Source organism: Amphiura filiformis, chromosome 11 (genome assembly GCF_039555335.1).
Source record: "Amphiura filiformis chromosome 11, Afil_fr2py, whole genome shotgun sequence".
In the NCBI taxonomy this organism is placed as follows: Eukaryota; Metazoa; Echinodermata; class Ophiuroidea; order Amphilepidida; family Amphiuridae; genus Amphiura; species Amphiura filiformis.
This window is the reverse complement of record NC_092638.1, coordinates 53,579,821-53,593,489: the sequence shown is the minus strand read 5'-3', so window position 1 is coordinate 53,593,489 and position 13,669 is coordinate 53,579,821. Positions and strand designations below refer to the sequence as shown.

The following is a 13,669-nucleotide window of genomic DNA, read 5'->3' as shown; positions in this document are numbered from 1 at the left end:
TACAGAGTTCTGAAACTTTTATATAAAAACTTAAAGGGAGGCAAAGCATTTGTAAATTGCATTATGTCAATGCAATACAACAAGTTATGCTGCATATTCACCTCATTTTGTACAATCTTAGCAATTAAAGCCCAAAAAATGAGCAAAACAGTCTTCAATACATATCCAGGTTGCAAAAAAACAGTGCGTGGTTATTTTAAAGCTATTGCATGTATCTAAAGCATCACAGTTTGTGTGTGTGTATTTATGCGATGACTGCGGGTTGCACTGATTTTTGCACAGATTTGTGCAAATGAATGATTAGAGTGCATGGAAGGAAAACGGGTGACCACAAGTTTTCATTAGTTAAAGCATTATTATAACATTTGCTGAGGATGACGCCCTCACTGAATTTTTAAAATTCCTTTTTTACACGATTAAATTGTACTTTATTAAACCTATATACCCTGCAAAAATCAAGATTCTAAGTGCTGTAGTTTTGTCAAAATCCATGATTTTGAATAAATGGCTGATTCAGCGCTTTATTATTACGATGGAATTATTAGTCGAACGCATACACGATGTTCATAACACACAGTACGTCACGGCGTGCGGGGGCGGTGATATACACAACAAAGGGTCGTACCACAACATGACCGAAGGAGTGGTACCTATTGGCGACATGTGCGCTGGTAGTAAATTCAATTTTCTTTGCTTTGCCGTAGTTGTTCGGCTCAAAAATAAAAGGGATATATCTGACAGTAAAAGCTAACATTTTATGGCAAAGAAATGCTAATCTATTTTGTTTGAAAATGTTATAATATTGCTTTAATGTAAACAAACTTAACTTCTTGAGCACCCTGACAAAAAAAAAAGGTCAACAATTCAGTGAAATTGAGAGACACATTGTTAAATAAAAATCCTTTAAAAGGAATGCGTCTGGTCCAGAGAGGAGATTGGATGCGTCAGTCTTCCAAAAATTCCTCCCTGGGCAATGTGACATGACCTGTTCCATGGAGGCACAAAGGAGGCATTAGACTCAGTCTAACTCTTTTGTACATACGGACCCAAAGGTCTAGCACACTTGCTTCTAAAGTTTTGTGATTTTATTGTTTTTTACTCCATTATTTTTGCCTTTAGGCCCCCAAAAAAGATTGCTTGCTTGTCCTCCAACGACCGACCCTAATCTGGCAAATCTGGAAAAAGTTTTTTTTAATATTTTTTTTTTACTGTACAAATGAATACCAACCCTAATTTTGGAAATTCCAGAAAAAGTTGTTTTTTTCTTTTAACATTTTTGACATCCTGAAATGTTTTTGTTACAGTTTCTACACACTTCTAAACTGTTTTAAAAACATGAATGAAGTGGTATAGAGTATATTGGGTGCCATTTATTGTGCTGTGAATGTGGTCCAGGAAACTGTTCCATGTCAGTGCAATTTGCTGTTGTGTCAGTTGAACAACTGTTTGGTTACTGACCAGTGTTTAAAGTAAAGTATTGAAGTAATTCTGTGTGCAATTTTAGTTCATTTTTATGGACAGGATTTTAAGATATGACCTTGTGAAAAATGATAAGTTTCTTTTTGAGGCCAGTTAATATAACAATGGGTCACTTTTTATGTTGCTATGTGGATGGGTCATTTTTTACTATACAAAAGGGTCTAAATGACAGGAAGCATCCCACAGGGTTAGGGGTATGGGGCAAGATGTCATACAAGGGGCAGCATTTCCCCTTGGCTCTACCAATTGTACTAGCATCTGTCACAGTGATCTGTTGTCTCATCAGGCTATTCCATTAAAATTCCACACTACCCCTGCAGAGGATTTAGCTAAAGTCTGCCACAGAGGGAGTATCAATTTTGAATAGAATAGACAATTGGGTAACTTCCATTTGTAATATTTACTCCAGTTGTGGAAGATATAGGTAAAGCCACAATACAGGGGGAGTATGAGTTTCAAAATGATTAACCCTGACCAATTACATTTGAAAAACATACTCCCCCTGTTGAAGATATTTCCAAAATCTTCCACAGGGGTAGTGTGGATTTCAACTGGAATAGCGCATTGCAATGTAGAAAGTCCAACAAATGGCAACATCAAATGGTTTAACCCAGGCCTTCTCAACTATAGTTTATTTGAAGCGCCAACTGGAAAATTTTAGTGATCATGAAGTGCCAATATGAGTCTAAAAGGATTTTGCGAGGGAGAACGTGCGTGACCGAACACCGTAGCGGGTAGGGTTCAGGAGCCGCCTTATGGCCCCTAGGGGGTCCAGTGAAAAAGTCCCGGTCGCTGGGGTTCCAGTGGGCAGCGCCCCCGGAAGCTCTGAGATTTTACAACTTTCTAAAGGCTCAGATGTGGTATTTTCACCCCTTTTTTGTTAAAATTTATATGAAAAAAATTAGTAAATTTATCATGCGCCACTTCGTGCGCCACTACGACTAACTCCAAGCGCCACAAGTGGCGCGCGCGCTGCCAGTTGAGAAGGCCTGGTTTAACCTTTAAAGAGTAAAATATGGAAAAATACAAAAAACAATGATCAAACTGTTACACAAGTGAAATCTTCTGTTTTATAATTTCCGTTTAGCAGTAGACATCATTAGCAGGTATTGTTTACAGGTTGAAAATGATATGATGCAATTAGCCAGCGGAGCTTGACTTTCCTTGATTAAAGTGCGTCATTGCACGCATCAAATTTTCAATTATCCTATAACCTGGTAATCCATCATGGAGCTTGAACAAGACTGGTATCACTAGGATCCACAACATGCTCATTTATCAGGGCACAGTTCTTTAACCCCAATACATTTGTACATTTGTTGAATGACCTTTAAAAATTTGGGTACGAAAATTCATACTCTGCAACTTGAGGTCAAATTTTGCAGTATGATTGTTTAATTGAGGTTAGAAAGAGTGAACAGTTTAACCAACCCAAAGTGTTACAATTAAACATGACAACAAATAAACACAAATCCCGACCGCACACAACCCAACTTGAAAAAAAAGCAAGGGAATGTGCCGGCATGGGAATCGAACCCACGACCTTCCGATATCTAGACGGACGCCTTATCCATTAGGCTACCAGCTCCCACTGATATAAACGGTGGTTAAAGCTGGGTCTAATGTTATAGCAGTCATGGTATACAATACACACACACACAAGTATTACGCAAGTACGCATGTGCAGGAGATCATTATTGATGCTTAATCGTTTCCCCAGTATAATTATAAGTAAAGTAGGTAATGGGGATACGCATCCTGCACAAGAACAAATAAACACAATGGGGAACGATTGCTCGCTACAAGAGGAAACTGAATATATTTAATAAGAAAGAGTGAACAGTTTAACCAACCCAAAGTGTTACAATTAAACATGACAACAAATAAACACAAATCCCGACCGCACACAACCCAACTTGAAAAAAAAGCAAGGGAATGTGCCGGCATGGGAATCGAACCCACGACCTTCCGATATCTAGACGGACGCCTTATCCATTAGGCTACCAGCTCCCACTGATATAAACGGTGGTTAAAGCTGGGTCTAATGTTATAGCAGTCATGGTATACAATACACACACACACAAGTATTACGCAAATGCGCATGTGCAGGAGATCATTATTGATGCTTAATCGTTTCCCCAGTATAATTATAAGTAAAGTAGGTAATGGGGATACGCATCCTGCACAAGAACAAATAAACACAATGGGGAACGATTGCTCGCTACAAGAGGAAACTGAATATATTTAATAAGAAAGAGTGAACAGTTTAACCAACCCAAAGTGTTACAATTAAACATGACAACAAATAAACACAAATCCCGACCGCACACAACCCAACTTGAAAAAAAAAGCAAGGGAATGTGCCGCATGGGAATCGAACCCACGACCTTCCGATATCTAGACGGACGCCTTATCCATTAGGCTACCAGCTCCCACTGATATAAACGGTGGTTAAAGCTGGGTCTAATGTTATAGCAGTCATGGTATACAATACACACACACACAAGTATTACGCAAGTACGCATGTGCAGGAGATCATTATTGATGCTTAATCGTTTCCCCAGTATAATTATAAGTAAAGTAGGTAATGGGGATACGCATCCTGCACAAGAACAAATAAACACAATGGGGAACGATTGCTCGCTACAAGAGGAAACTGAATATATTTAATAAGAAAGAGTGAACAGTTTAACCAACCCAAAGTGTTACAATTAAACATGACAACAAATAAACACAAATCCAGACCGGCACACAACCCAACTTGAAAAAAAAGCAAGGGAATGTACCGGCATGGGAATCGAACCCACGACCTTCCGATATCTAGACGGACGCCTTATCCATTAGGCTACCAGCTCCCACTGATATAAACGGTGGTTAAAGCTGGGTCTAATGTTATAGCAGTCATGGTATACAATACACACACACACAAGTATTACGCAAATACGCATGTGCAGGAGATCATTATTGATGCTTAATCGCTTCCCCAGTATAATTATAAGTAAAGTAGGTAATGGGGATACGCATCCTGCACAGAACAAATAAACACAATGGGGAACGATTGCTCGCTACAAGAGGAAACTGAATATATTTAATAAGAAAGAGTGAACAGTTTAACCAACCCAAAGTGTTACAATTAAACATGACAACAAATAAACACAAATCCCGACCGCACACAACCCAACTTGAAAAAAAAGCAAGGGAATGTGCCGGCATGGGAATCGAACCCACGACCTTCCGATATCTAGACGGACGCCTTATCCATTAGGCTACCAGCTCCCACTGATATAAACGGTGGTTAAAGCTGGGTCTAATGTTATAGCAGTCATGGTATACAATACACACACACACAGTATTACATGCAAATGCGCATGTGCAGGAGATCATTATTGATGCTTAATCGCTTTCCCCAGTATAATTATAAGTAAAGTAGGTAATGGGGATACGCATCCTGCACAAGAACAAATAAACACAATGGGGAACGATTGCTCGCTACAAGAGGAAACTGAATATATTTAATAAGAAAGAGTGAACAGTTTAACCAACCCAAAGTGTTACAATTAAACATGACAACAAATAAACACAAATCCCGACCGCACACAACCCAACTTGAAAAAAAGCAAGGGAATGTGCGGCATGGGAATCGAACCCACGACCTTCCGATATCTAGACGGACGCCTTATCCATTAGGCTACCAGCTCCCACTGATATAAACGGTGGTTAAAGCTGGGTCTAATGTTATAGCAGTCATGGTATACAATACACACACACACAAGTATTACGCAAATGCGCATGTGCAGGATCATTATTGATGCAATTTTCCCCAGTATAATTATAAGATGCTAATGGGGATCGCATCCTGCACAAGAACAAATAAACACAATGGGGAGCGATTGCTCGCTACAAGAGGAAACTGAATATATTTAATAAGAAAGAGTGAACAGTTTAACCAACCCAAAGTGCTACAAATAAACATGACAACAAATAAACACAAATCACCGCACACAACCCAACTTGAAAAAAAAGCAAGGGAATGTGCCGGCATGGGAATCGAACCCACGACCTTCCGATATCTAGACGGACGCCTTATCCATTAGGCTACCAGCTCCCACTGATATAAACGGTGGTTAAAGCTGGGTCTAATGTTATAGCAGTCATGGTATACAATACACACACACAAGTATTACGCAAATGCGCATGTGCAGGAGATCATTATTGATGCTTAATCGTTTCCCCAGTATAATTATAAGTAAAGTAGGTATATTCAGTTTCCTCTTGCAGCGAGCAGTCCTTCCCCATTGTGTTTATTTGTTCTTGTGCAGGATGCGTATCCCCATTACCTACTTTACTTATAATTATACTGGGGAAACGATTACATCAATAATGATCTCCTGCACATGCGCATTTCATGTAATACTTGTGTGTGTGTGTATTGTATACCATGACTGTATAACATTAGACCCAGCTTTAACCACCGCTTATATCAGTGGGAGCTGGTAGCCTAATGGATAAGGCGTCTGCCTAGATATCGGAAGGTCGTGGGTTCGATTCCCATGCCGCACATTCCCTTGCTTTTTTTTCAAGTTGGGTTGTGTGCCGGTCGGGATTTGTGTTTATTTGTTGTCATGTTTAATTGTAACACTTTGGGTTGGTTAAACTGTTCACTCTTTCTTATTAAATATATTCAGTTTCCTCTTGTAGCGAGCAATCGTTCCCCATTGTGTTTATTTGTTCTTGTGCAGGATGCGTATCCCCATTACCTACTTTACTTATAATTGAGGTTATTGAAAGATGCCATTGGGATGAGGCCATTATAGTCCATAGTGTATACATTGAATTTAAAGGTGTGTTGGGCGATTGTAACACACACTGTTTATTCTACCTCACAATATCACCTGATGAGCCGGGAGGGGGGGGGAATTTCCAAACAATGTGCCAAAAGTGCTTTCCCCCTCCTCTCGGCCTGCCAAAAATCGTGTGCCCCTTCCTCTCAGCCTGCCAAAAAATCTTTGCCCCCTTGCGCATGCCAAATTTTTGGGATCCCAATTTGCAAACCTTAACCCTATTCTATTACCCCCACAGTACCTGTACCCTTTTGCTCTGATTTAAGACCTTGTTTGTTGAAATTGGTTGAAAATTAAAGAAACAGTATTCTAAAACCCAAGACAGTAACGAAATCAAAAGTTGCACTTTGTGTTCTAATCAATGGAAAGCACAGCTATTACTGCAAAAAAAACAAAAAAAACACAAAGAAAACCAGTGCGCATGCATGCATCCCACATGATGCCGTGACGTAATCACCCATAAATATGCAGGGAATCGCTGGCTGGGCCAGCAAAACCCCTATGGCTACTGGTCGGTGATTATCTGCTTGGCACGCGAGGGGTCTAAGGTTCGAATCCTCGGCCTGATGTACCAAATGACTCCCCGGCAGGGGTAGCGTTTTAATGCGTCATCGCGTCCTGGACGCAAAATTTTGAAAATTAGGTTAATATGGACGCATTGAATATCTAAATCAGGGGGTCAGGGGGTCCAAAAAATCTCAACTGGATGCATTTAAATCGCAGCCTCACTTCCTGTGTACAAATTAAAAACCTCCCAATTTAACAATGTTAACTGTTTAATGAAATAAATTTGTCATTAACTTTCAAAATACCCCACAAAAAAAATTGTTGTTTATAGGAAAATACAAGGCTCTGCGCCTCAAGATTTTCTGTCCATATCGCCGCTAGTCATTATTTTAGCCTTACAAAACTGTCATTAACTTGGCTCATGTTTCCAAAATTGCATTGTAAACATTGTTTTCTAAGCAACTGAACCCCTAAAATTGTGAATTATGAACTAATTTACTTCAAAAATTAATATATAGCACAGTAATACTGAAGTGAAGTTTTAACATAAAACACAGGCGTTTGGTATCTGCGATATCGCAAACTCACACAAACTCTGCACTTTTCTGTCCACTCCATCTTGTATGTTTATAGCCTTTGGATTATTATTATAATAGAGGGCAGTATTCTCTTAAATACTTAACTAGTAACAAACGCACGGCGCATGCGCGAGCCGGGAAATTCAGTTTTGGTTTTGAAACGTAAACAAAGCTGAATATCAAAACGACTCCATGCAGAAAATCACTTCTTTTTATAAAACTAAGCAAAATTACAACAATTACTTTAGGGAATATAAACACCAAAGTCATATCTAGCACATATGTCAAAAAGAAGTTGAAAATTCATCAGATAAGCGAGAAAGGGTCGAATTTTCGGTCAAAAAAAATTTCGAAATAAATCATATTTTTTTGGCCTTAAAACTTGGCCATAAAAAATTCCCGTACACCACCAATTTCATGATTTTTGTCCTCAAAATTAACTGAGTAATCCTCATAGTGTTTTCAAGTCAATTCCCGGAGACGGAGAAACGGACATATAGAAAAAAAGATATTTAATTTTATTTAATTTAATCCACAAATTGACACCTGAGTCGGGGCGTTGCAAACGTGTCGTACATGTGTAGGGACCGATTCTACAGCAAGCTTGAACTTCCCGGCTCGCAAGCATGTGCCCTGCGTTTGTTACTAGTTAACTTAAATACATAAATGGCAGTGTAATTATTATTGGCCAGCAGGTGGTAGACACACCAGGCAAATTAAAATAACCAAAAGAAGGAAAGGAAAGGAAATGAGTACAAAACAAAAAATTGAATGAAAGGAAATAAAAATAAATAAATAAATAAAATAAAACAAAACAAATACAATTTTATTATTTTTTCATTTTTTTGTTATGTTTAAATTGTAAAGATTTTGGAGTTTTGGACCCTTTGGTCCGTATATATGCACAAAAGATTTAGACAGGGTCTAAAGTTAGACCTGGTCTAAGTGGAATTTAGTTCCATCCGGAATGGTCCTTTACTATTATTTCCTTCCAATAGTAGCTAGCAAATTCTAAATATTTTAATGCAAAGTTCAAAAATAATAGAAAATAGCTTAAAGGAGTATTTCGTGATCCTAGCATCCTCTTTTTATGACATTTTTCAGTACATATCCACGAAAGAAGTATATTCCCAAAATTTCAGTTGATTCCGATATTGCGTTTGCGAGTTATGCGTGATTATGTGTATTACACTGCTCCATAGACAATATTGTAATTTCGTTCTGGTGCACCAGAACGAAATTCAAATTTCACGATATCTTTGCTAAATGAATTAATCTGCAAGAAATATTTTGTACATAAACATTATGTAGCCAGAGGTTTCCAGTGATATAAAAATCTCAACTTTTTTTGAGAAAAGTGGGGGATGAGGCTGTGGATCACGAAATGCCCCTTTAAGCAAAATTAAAGGAAAATGTCCTTTCTCCTGAAACTAAATTCCACTTAGACCAGGTCTAACTTTAGACCCGGTCTAAATCTTTTGTGAATACCGACCTTTGTTTTCAGGTTTGGACCCCTTGTTTTCAGACTAAAGAGGGGGGGGTTTAGGGGTCCAAATAGCTTCCACCGGACCCCCTGCTTTAGCCAGGCACCGCTAACCCTGCTCCCCACCTGCACCACTTGAGATGACTCTGGTATTAAATTCCTTAGTTATATGTTAAAAGGAGACATGATGTAGCCGACAAGTGCTTCCTTTTGATATGGATGTACAATACATATATGTTGGAATCAAAATCGTACATCCAAAATCCGGGTACTTACTCTATGTCGTTCCTGACACAACTGTCTAGTTCTAGTACATGATTTCCTATAAACCACACTAGATTGGAGAAGTACGGTACCGCTGTCTTGTTTTTGATGTACATCAGCATAGCATTGTCATTCACTGGAGATTAATAAGAAACAGAAAAAAGAAATATATAATAAGATGATGGTGTAAGGTAAAGCCACGATTTCTCCGTGATACGGAAAACGGAAAAATTCACGAATTCGGGTTTGCTCACGGAAATTTGAAAATGCCACAAAATAGTGAAAAACTGTGTAAAATGTCTAACTTTTGTGTTGATTTACAAAAGAAAACAAAGAAAAGTGATAATTTAGCAGTAGTCAACCATTAAACAATCAATTCTAGCATTTATTCTAGGCCTACGATGCAAGATTCTGGCCATACAGCTATCGGAAGTACACACAAGACAATTGATGATTCTTAATCTTAATGGGGATGTTGAGGGGAGACTACAGTAAAAAGGGTACATATAATTCTATAAGACAAATTACACTTTTAAAAACATGCTTGTATTCACTTTTCAGTGCTTTATAATGTAAAACGGAAAATCACGGAATCGTCCAATTTGTAACACAGAATTTAAATTTTGTAACACGGAAAAATCGTGGCTATAGTGTAAGGGTGAGGGGGTGATAGAGTTATGCAATCTAATGTTCAGATATCAGTAGGCCTATATTTTAAGAGAAATGGTGAAGGGGGGTGATAGTTATGCAATCCAATGTTCAGATATTGGTAGGCCTATATTTCTAAAGAGAATAGATAGGTATAGCTCTATAGTTTCTCAAAAATAGAGAAAGTGTCTTTTTTCCTATACGGAATAAATGGCCTTTTGGTTGGAATTTCTTCACAACCACCCATATAACAACCACTATATGCATTTTTTGCATAGCAAAAACATATTCTCTTAAGATATAGGCCTACCGATATCTGAACATTAGATTGCTTAACTCTATCTATCACACCCCCTCACCAAACTCAAGTGTCTTTTTTCCTATACGGAATAAATGGCCTTTTGGTTGGAATTTCTTCACAACCACCCATATAACAACCTCTATACGCATTTTTTGCATAGCAAAAACATAGCTTCCTTTTACCTAAAACTTAGTAATTAATTTGCATGAAGGTAAATTATAAAGCTATACCTATCTATTCTCTTAAAATATAGGCCTACCGATATCTGAACATTAGATTGCGTATAACTCTATCACCCCCTCACCAGAGATGGTGTAATAAGGTGATTGTGTTCACAGGCCGAGTGCACATTTCTCTTGCGAATTGAACCGGCTAGAATCCTCCATATAATGGTTCTATGGGGTGGTCGCTATACCTCCTCCACACCGATTCTGTTACCTTCCCGCCCATTGAAAAAACAAAAACAAAAAAGCGGTACCCATTTGTTCACCTGGGTGGGGAGAGGCAATAGGGGTGAAGATTCTTGCCTACAGTTTGCCACTCTGAAGTACAAAGTGACAACGTTCACAGATACAGCGTGTAAACTGTGTGCAGTGCTGCGCTCTGCTGAGGTATGCATGCGCACAGTGTAATTTACCCATTACCTAATGCTCCATATTGCCTTAGCTCCAAAGCTGCAGCACCCATATTTATCCAACAGTCAAATATGTTGTAAAATCACTCATTAACTTTTATGTTCATTTATTTTTCAGATTCAAATTATTGTTAAATTATTCAAATGCTTATATTTACCCAATAATGTATTTGAGATTAAACATTGACTTTGTTGTATATTTTACACCCTGCTATGATTGGTACATGCAGTCAGCAGTACTAGTGTTTATGCATGCAGCGCGTGCATAGCTGAACCCCGTTCCCACACACACACACACACACAGCGGCCATGCGAAAGATGGATTTTTAATGTCACAAAAAACAAAAGATCCGCCAAATTGCAACGGCTCCGCCTCACAAGCTTCAGCGCATTCAACGCTACGATAATACACAATGTTAATTTGAGATAGACAGTGACATTCATAATTACAAAAAATAAATATTTGCAATTAAAAACTCGTGTTTTTGAACGATTCTGAATCTCATCAATGAAAATGCAGCGATGACGTCATTGGGTTAACGATTTTCCAACTGCTGATTGGTTGATTGCGTCACTGTCTGTGATCTGTGCATGCACGGTACGGTCCGTACGGAATGATTTTTCGTATGGGTAAAATACACTGTGATGCGTCCATGTCGTCGGTACTTTGTACTTCAGAGTAGACCGACTGTAAGTGCACAACATGTTGATGCTGCAGGGACTTGGAACCCATGACCTCAAGCTACTTTGCAATTATGAATCAAAGTCTTAGACCACTACACCACCATGCCCCCTTCATACGTAATATTGGGCTATTCCATTCAAAATTCACACTACCCCTGTGGATGATTTAGCTAAAGTCTCCCATAGAGGGAGTATGAGTTTTGAATAGAATATACAATTGGGTAATTTCCATTTGAAATACTTATTCCAGTTCCAATTCCAGGAAGATATAGGTAAAGCCATAATACAGAGGGAGGATGGGTTTCAAAATGATTAACCCTAATTACATTTGAAAAACATACTCCCCCTGTGGAAGATATTTCAAAATCTTTCACAAGGGGAGTGTGGATTTCCACTGGAATAGCCTTATGGACAGCATATGTGACACATCACAACTTCATATGACTTCTTCTTGATGAAGATGTTGTGTCACACTTCAAAAATTCAATGTGTGTTGAATTTCAGTTTAAAAAAATTCTTTTTGATGTTTTGTTACCTACCAGCCTGTTTGAACTTATACCGTAAAACATCCATATTTAGCATATGTGCTTACTATCGAGCTTTTTGAAAACATAAAATTGTACCAAAGTCTGGCGCTTTACCAATTGAGCTAATGGGGTTGAGACACACATTTGCAGGTTTACTTGTTTGTATATAACTATGTGTCTTGATGATTGCTCAAAACCCTTTACACTTTTGTGGATGGGGCTCTTCATGTTTGCATGTTTTAAAAGCGCTTACGATAGTAATCACATATATTAGCTATCAAGTTTTTACGGTATTTGAAGAACTACTTTGTTTTGCCAAGTTTAATAATAAAGCCTACAATAATAACATCAAAATAAGAAATCAGTATAAAATGATCCAATTTTGATCCTTAAAAGGGACTTGGCTCAATTCTAGTTAGGTCCAAATACAGGAACACTTTTCAGCAACTAGCTAAATTTGTTCAAATCTGTAATTTCCTGGAATTAGGGGCACAACTATACTGCACAAGTTTACTTTACCTCTATATACATTGAGTGTGAGTGTCCTTACGGCTATTCTGACCATACTCTCTGGATGGTTAAAAAATTTGATGGCTTCGGTGTATAGAGCAAAGTCATTGTTATGCTGTAAAGAGGAGAATAAGTCATTATCAGCAGAGATATTAAAACAGTAGAAATATGATTCTTCTTCTTGCATATGAACCTAAAATGGAAGATAACTAGATCTCGGGATACATTTTGAACCGTCGCTGCCTTGTTTCTGCATCAACCCAGGGTTCCTGCACATTGAAGCCTTTAAAATTCAAGGACTTTCCAGGTTCAAAAGCATGATTTTCAAGGACAACCACAACACAACACAACATATGTGACACAATCTGGTCCATGGGGCCAAAGGCGGCAAATTTGAAACTGAGATAAAGGTAAATATATGGAGAAAAAAAACAATGAAATACATTAAGAAAATAGACATCAAAAAACTCATAACTTTAGAACCAAGTGGTGTTTTCAGGAAATGATAGCCAATTGTGCTGTATATTGTAATAATTACAGTAACTCAATTTTCAAAATGCCTCCTTCGCCCCATGGACCAGATCGTGTCACATATTAACAAAAGTGACAGCTCCTCTCTACTCCCCAAATTTTGTCAAAATTATACTTAGGTAAAATTCCAATTTTCAAGGACTTTCAAGGACCTTGTGCAAATTTCCAGGACTTTCAATGCTTTGAAAAAGTGTTTTCAAATTCAAGGACTTTCAAGGACCGCGGGAAACCTGTCAAACTTAGCAAGACGTTTTGCTCCATTTGGCAGGATATACAGAGGGTATTTAGTGATGTGATCAGCTGTCTGTTTGTTTGCTCAAAAGATCTTTTCAAATCAAAGTTTTTCTGAAGACAACTTGTTTACAGATGACTCGTCTACAATATTGGGTCATCACGCTAACACAAACGCAACTATTTAGCCTGAACACAAATCTGCATGAAAGACATGATCAAGCGTGGGGTATGTCTCCTGTAAGAGAATGATGATTATGTTGCCAAGTGTAAATTTGTCCAAATCTAAAGTGCTGAAAAATTAGGAACACTTGCACTTTTCTTTCCATTGCGTCATATTGTCAACTGCCAAATAGCAGAGGTGTTAGTTAAGGGTGTCTATGTTTACACGTTTCACGTTAAGCGACCGTAAAATGCATTATCCGTTTAGGAAAATCACTAACCGTTTAAA

At 38.2% G+C, this 13,669-nt stretch overlaps 1 protein-coding gene across 1 annotated transcript in view; it reads right to left on the bottom strand.

Annotated features, from left to right (window-relative positions):
* The window catches only part of LOC140165006 (protein CLEC16A-like), a gene marked incomplete at its 3' end in the record, with an annotated part of 351,590 nt that overhangs the window by 324,710 nt on the left and 13,211 nt on the right, over positions 1-13,669 (bottom strand). Inside the window, 2 exon segments of the mRNA XM_072188415.1 lie at positions 9,165-9,288; positions 12,466-12,571. Coding sequence (XP_072044516.1) covers positions 9,165-9,288; positions 12,466-12,571 — 230 coding nt within the window.